The following is a 7,317-nucleotide window of genomic DNA, read 5'->3' as shown; positions in this document are numbered from 1 at the left end:
GATGGTTGACTTTTTACAACTTTCTCCCATCTCCCGACTGCATCTCTGGAGCTCAGCCACAGTCATCTTTGGGTTCTTCTGTACCTCTCTCACCAAGGCTCTTCTCCCCCGATAGCTCAGTTTGGCTGGACGGCCAGCTCTAGTAAGGGTTCTGGTCGTCCCAAACGTCTTCCATTTAAGGATTATGGAGGCCCCTGTGCTCTTAGGAACCTTAAGTGCAGCAGAATTTTTTTTTGTAACCTTGGCCAGATCTGTGCTTTGCCACAATTCTGTCTCTGAGCTCTTCGGGCAGTTCCTTTGACCTCATGATTCTCATTTGCTCTGACATGCACTGTGAGCTGTAGGGTCTTATATAGACAGGTGTGTGGCTTTCCTAATCACGTCCAATCAGTATAATCAAACACAGCTGGACTCAAATGAAGGTGTAGAACCATCTCAGGGATGATCAGAAGAAATGGACAGCACCTAAGTTAAATATATGAGTGTCACAGCAAAGGGTCTGAATACATATGACCATGTGATATTTCAGTTTTTCTTTTTTAATAAACCTGCAAAAATGTCAAATTCTGCGTTTTTCTGTCAATATGGGGTGCTGTGTGTACATTAATGAGGAAAAAATGAACTTAAATGATTTTAGCACATGGCTGCAATATAACAAAGAGTGAAAAATTTAAGGGGGTCTGAATACTTTCCGTACCCACTGTACATAACAAAGACAGAGAGAGAGACAACTGCTGCTAAAGGTAACAAAAACTGGCACTGTAATGCTCATTTCCTGCAGGTGGTACAAGTGTTAAAAGGGTAGCTGCTATTATTTTCTTGAGTGCAGGAGGTGGCATATACACTGCTACATCTGTAGGTCTATACTCCTGCTGCTACCTTTCAAGAGGTGGTGCAGTTCACCATACCTGTACCAGATGGATGAGTGTAGTAAGTATGGCACATCGAAGCATGTTGTGTTCCTCAGATTGTTTCCAGAGCAGTGGCAGGTACTGAACCAGACAGGCTACATATGGCCGGATCTGAAGAATAAAAGTAAAGGGGAAAATAGGAAGCAAAGCACAAAGTGCAATTCAACCTGCACAACAGCTAGAGTAATATGTTTAATTTGCATGCAACTTGTGCTAGAATCTACTCTTGATGATGTAGAATATAAAGGCTACTGATCTAAGATTTCTTTCTCTTTCAGCTAGTAGCTTGCTCAACAGATACCTAGGTGCACCACTCAAGAAAATACTTATTTGGCCTTGAATGTGCATTAACACTGTGTATAGAGAATAAAAAAAATGCAAATGGTGCAACACCTTCTCTGCAGACTTTATATTGTTGTCTTTCACAGCAGCAAATTCAAACTGTACTCCCATTTTCCTCTTTGCCTGTATCAACCCAGATACTCTGCTTCAGAACATCAGTGGAATAACTGTGGGAATACAATGCTGGACAATACTAGTGGTTGAAACACATAAAAATTTGTTTTTCTTAGGGGGACAGTAAAAACTCCACCGAGAATCTTTTACTGTGTTAACTCTACAGCCTATCAAACCACTCATGTTGTTAGTGTTTGCAGAATAATGGCAGCAACAGCAGTGACAATCAGAGCAGAAGTCACCTGTAAAGTATTAAGATGATTTTTCCAATTTTTCAGTATGCATTTTGTAGCCAGTTTTACATATAAGCCTTTACATTATTTCTGCTGCGCCCACTGGGTCATATATTGTCAATGGCTTGTTGAAGGGGCAACAAAGGTTTAGGTTTTTTTTGTTGTTGTTTTGTTTTTCTCTGAGGAGTTCTGATATTTTTTGTAACATCTGAACAAACCATAAAAGATATAAAACCTGACACCAACAGTCGGCAGTCCACAGTTTAAAAATATGGGGCTGTTTTTATTACTGTTATATACTGCATTACTTAAATGTCTATTTTCATTTTAAATCAAGTTCTTTTGTTTTAAACACTAGAAATATCTGTGGTGAGACACCACATGGATGCCATCACTCTCATTACAGTGTGAAATTGGAAAAAGTGATGGCACATTGTGTAATTCAGTGGCAGTTGCTGCGAAACCAGCCAAACTGTGCTAACCCTTCCTATTCCCTGTAGCAGCTATGTGATAAAGCTGCAAACCCCACACTGGGAATTTTTTTTTTTTTTTGCTCGATTATACCTATAAGGACCTGGCTATGTAGGAGCAGAGAAAACAATAAAAAGAAAAACGCCACACCACACAGCTGTGAGGAGAAACATACAAAGTGAGGAAAAACAGAACCACAAATCAGCTGAGGATGATGTACAGTATGTGAGCCTGACAGCAAAAAAAGGAGCTAAATCTCATCATATTTGTCATTTTGTTTACTTCAACTCAATATGTACTCATGGTTTCACTGCCTCATTTTCTCAGCTGCTGCCACTCTTTGTGGTTTCAAAATCCCTTGTGAGATGGGTTAGAATACTAATGGGACTTCTACTGACTAGACATTTAGCCAGGAAGCGGGGAAGACCTGGACACACTGTCAGCTCACAAGGATGAAAGCCATTTCTGTAACAGATTTAAGTCAAAGCTTTGTTCAAAGGAAGGTGCTTAAAACAGATCTGAAAAGAGCCTTTGGGGGTGAAGGTCAAGAGGAAGGACATTTTTTAAGGGCTGAAATTAAGTAGATTAGAACAACTAATTAGTTTCTCAGAAAATTAAAAGTAAAATTATATGGCTGAAAACATACAACAGTGGTAGGGGGAAGACTATCATTATGGTAAATGAGAGCAGACATCAAAATAAATGCTCCCTGAGGCATTTGTGAAGTGACATCTTAAGAATGCCATAGCTTCAGGATGTGGAAATTCATTCACATCTAGCCACCTCTGAGCACAAATGTTTGCATTATTTTAGTGGTCTGGGGATAGTATATGCTGGCCAATGTTTTGTACTGCTGTTAAAATCTTTAAGGATTTCAAGTCTCCTGCAGAGTCTGAGTCAGTGACTCCAATTTGTGCAGTGCTATTCCTTACAAAGCAGCAACAGAATCTTGGCTTCCACTTTACATATTGTAACTAATAATGGTAAAGAAAATCAATATGGAACCTATGCTACTTTTTTGGTATCTCACCTGGATGTTTACTCTCTCAATGACACAGGAGATGACATGGAGCACCTGCATTTTAGTGTCACACTCCGTCACCTGCTGTAACAACTGGAAGAGCAGCCCAAAGATAGACTCCAGATACTAAACAGTAAAAGAAGAGATCAAATGTTAGAAAAAAAACTGCTTTAAAGCTCAATTTAATAATTGATTACTGTGAAATTCTAATTTCACCTTCAAACCCTAATACAACAGAAGAGGCACATGTACTCACTGGGAGGAACTGTTCTGTCCGAAACTCGAAGTCATCAACAGGTGGTCACAAGTTAAGGATGAAAACAAACTGTTTAGCATAAAAATGAAAGTGTTTCACCAGCTCACATTAAGCATTCTTCATTTATTTTGGCTTAACTAACTGCAAAAAGTATATAGTATTAGGTATGGCAAGGATATTGAGCTTCAGGGTTGTAGCTGTCTCAATTCGCACCTTTGACAAAAAAAAAAAAGAAATAGTTTATTATGAAAAGCATTTTAGAAATCAGATATGACACCTTCTATCACTGAACTTTGGATTATTAACAAAAACTGCAGAGACAGAAGATGCACTGAGTTGGCAGTAAAAAAAAAAAAAGTGATCAAAAGAAATTCAAAATGAGATCAACTTGAACAAAAGAAGACTGCCACAGCTGCACATGCAGCTTTACAACCAAACCCATAAGCCATAATTACATTTTACTTAAATGGCAGCCTCAGAAACATCACAACAACCAGCTCTCACTATAACAAAAGCTTCTGATAACTGAACACTGTGCGAGTGTGTGCCCGCAGCAAGTTAACTAAATACAGGCTGTCTTTTGTTATAAAAGGAAGTAGCCCCTCCACTCTTATAGACTCTAGCAGTGTAATTTGGGAGTGTTCGAGTGATGGAGGTGGAAATGGTCACCCGGGAGAAAGTGATCAGATGGAGGAGAACAGATTAAAGAAGATAAACCAGTGAAGAGTAAGATGAAGGACTGAGAACTCAATTACAGTCGGCCCTTGTTCTGAACCATTTCACAATAGCTTTTAAGTAGAAAAGGAACGTGTCTCTGTGAGTGGATAAGTGAAGGTGTGTGCGTGCGTGCGTGCGTGCGTGCGTGTCTGCCTGTGAGCAGGGCTGCAGACAAACGTTATCAACACGATCCAGTCTATGAAAGGTTTAATGTCACTGTTAAAAGACAACTTCAAATGTATTTGACCTTTTTTACATTTACAAACAGCTACAATACTTGAGTCTTTAGGTCGTCTGGTCCATACTGTTTCCTGTTTTGATAAGCTTGCCACAAGACAAATGGCACAAGTTTAGGAGGTATAAATATAAATTCATTTGGATACCTCACTGCAGGGACAAGGTTTTATTGTCCTGAGTACGCCAATCGTAAGTTACAACAGGTTTGAGCAAAAAAGTGATAAATGGAGGATGATAAAAAACGCTTTTTGTGTATAGTTACTCCAAACTAGTTAGTTGTGTAGCATAAATCATCCTTGTTTTGTTTATGTGCCTATGTTCATGTAAGCCCTTATGTTATTTTGGGTGACAGGATATATCTGCAGGAAGGATGTGTTAAGTTTGTTAAGAGAGAAGTGGCAGCTACTATTATGAATGAAGAACGAGCGACTGGTGTGATCACATGTAAACATCATCAGTGGCCGCGTACTGATGAAGTTCTCTGGCCAATCACAAGGCTGCGGTGCTTACACGTCACTGTTTGAAATCACCTCAGCTCACCTGGAACCTCGATGGAAGAGACAACAAAAACAGTACCAGTAACTATCCCCAACCTTTGAGTGATGGAAAAACAAATGGGGCGAGTAGAGTCGAGTTGGTGCCAGGCAGTGAGAAAGTGGTTCGTGCCTAATACAAGTAATAACTACTGCCATAGCCATCATTTAACATGGTTTTATCAAAGGGCATGCATGTCATCAATATTTACACACTTGAAACAATACCACTGATCTTGAGCCCAAATATTAAAATACAAAAAAATTTTTTTCATGTAATACAGAAATAAATTGTGTAAGTAAATAAATATCTGACACCATTACATGACTGAAATTATTTATATAATCCATAGGAAACTAAATTTGTGTAGACTGGTTTTATATACCTCTTATATTGATTGATTGGACAATGTGATTTCACCCTTGTGTTAGAAGAGAGAATTGCCAGTTGATTCAGAAAGCCTAACGCATGCCACTGTAAAAGACCAAATACTTTTAAAACTGGCAAAATGGCTTAGCTGTCCTCCACACACAACAATTTCAAACACTCCCATACTCAATACAAAAAGATACAAAATCCATTGTAAAATATACATTCAAGATATAAAATTTCTTTAAATTGAATCTGAAACATTTGATAGTTGAATTTAGCAATATGCAACTCTTCCCTGTCTCCAAGGTCTTAAAATACAGAATAATGTTTTAGTAATGCTGAATACATTAACAAGCAACAAAATGAGTACGTTGATGAACGAGGCCCATCAGTTGCCATCAGCACTGGCCTTGTTGGCAATTTAAACACTAATGAGAGAAACCGCATTTCAATTCTACAGCAAAGTGCAGAAGATAATAGATTGCTTGATGAAATACTCAAATGGGCCACGCACACAATGCCCAACAATGATTCGGTCAAAACATTTGCTTCACATTATTATTCAGTCTCAAGCTGTCTTTAAGGGATACTAAAGAACAGTGGGTTGAAACTTAATTTAAAAGTGATTAAAATTTTAATCTGTGAAAATTACATTGAACCAACTCACTGAATCTCAATAAGTCAAAAAGCTTCCCCTTGGCAACTACTCAGTAAAAAGCAAAACCAGAACCCTAAATGTTGATAGAACAGCACAATGCAAATGGATGTGCAAAGCTATGTCCAGCCAGACAGCATGCAAATCAAGATAAATGCACACACTCTTCCCTCAAGATAAAAATTCATATGTTGCTTCTCTGGTAAAAACAAATTTAATTTATTACCTGGACATTAATAAGAAACAGATGGCATCAGCTAAAAACAGCCAAGAATGGCTCAAAGTTTCGTTGTGGCCTGATAGATGACAACAAAGGCAAGAGAGAACACTAAACAAGTATTATCTGGAAATTATAATTAAAGCACATAACTAATGCTGTGTACAAACTGTAGCTAAAGCCAGAACAATGTATTTTCAGTACACTAGCCAAAAAGATGACTGAGTGGGATTATACTCATCGGACATACATGCATATTTAAAATACCTTCAAGCCTTGCCGTGGTCGAGTAAAGGGGAGCAGAATTGGGACATGTTGTTGACTTAAACATCACAGTTTAATGTGGTCAACAGCTGGCTCACCAGAAAATTCTAAAAAACATTAATACCCCACCACTGGGAATAGAAACAACCTGAAAACAGGAGATAAACTTTACACCAAGATTATTTTTAGCTTTTACTCAGAATGTGTGCAAACATCAGAGAAGTAAGCAGCTGTTGCAGAGGAGAACGTACCGGAGGAAATGACGAAGAATAAGCTGGCACAATGGAAAGCAGGTAACAGGCATCTGTGATTCAGCTCATGTATGTAATTGAAGTGTGTGCAAACGTCTCATACAGAAAGATCCCAGAGTTCCAAGAACATAAAAATTTGTGTTTAAACTAGATATCTACATTTCTTAAAGGCACAACAAACACATTAACATCTTTGATAAATAAGCATATAAATTCAGTTGTAAACTGTTAATTACTATAAAACAAAAATGTTTAAACTGCTTTTATTACCCAACTCCTTTATTGTATCTGCAACTTATTCTGTAGGTCTAGGGGGGAAAAAAAAGATATCCTTACTAGACTTCGATTAGCACAGAATGCTGCAAACTCTTCAAAGAGTATAATACACTCGCTCTACCCACTGAAGAGTCCCTTTGAAAATGCTATAAATTACATTTAAGGCACAGGCTTGTCTATCAGTTACATTAGCAAGCTCTTAAGTCCCTACAAGCCTATTTGATGCTTAAGATAGTCAGGCAAGACACCTAAATCTAATTTAAGGACACAAAGTGACTGTGTCTCCTTTGTTAAGGTGGCAAGTCAAGAAATTATCTTCGTGGAGACATCTGGTTAGTATCATCCCTCATGTTTAAGTACCATTCATGTAACTGGCTAATGTTTACAAAATATGAAACACAATGTACAGCAGACATGTGTGTGGGGGGGGGGGGGGGGACCACAAA

The 7,317-nt window shown here is 38.3% G+C and overlaps 1 protein-coding gene across 2 annotated transcripts in view; it reads right to left on the bottom strand.

Annotated features, from left to right (window-relative positions):
• Positions 1-7,317, bottom strand: part of ipo11 (importin 11) — a 108,758-nt gene that overhangs the window by 47,069 nt on the left and 54,372 nt on the right. For both annotated transcript variants that reach the window (XM_020593722.1, XM_020593723.1), the window contains exons 17-20: positions 3,528-3,561; positions 3,349-3,389; positions 3,102-3,218; positions 909-1,022 (exon numbers count right to left, since the gene is read on the bottom strand). In XM_020593722.1, the coding sequence (XP_020449378.1) occupies positions 909-1,022; positions 3,102-3,218; positions 3,349-3,389; positions 3,528-3,561 (306 nt within the window). The remainder of the gene's footprint in view (positions 1-908; positions 1,023-3,101; positions 3,219-3,348; positions 3,390-3,527; positions 3,562-7,317) is intronic.

This window comes from Monopterus albus, unplaced genomic scaffold (assembly GCF_001952655.1).
Source record: "Monopterus albus unplaced genomic scaffold, M_albus_1.0 scaffold20.1, whole genome shotgun sequence".
In the NCBI taxonomy this organism is placed as follows: Eukaryota; Metazoa; Chordata; class Actinopteri; order Synbranchiformes; family Synbranchidae; genus Monopterus; species Monopterus albus.
Note: the sequence above shows the minus strand (reverse complement) of the source record. Positions and strands in the feature narration are given on the sequence as shown.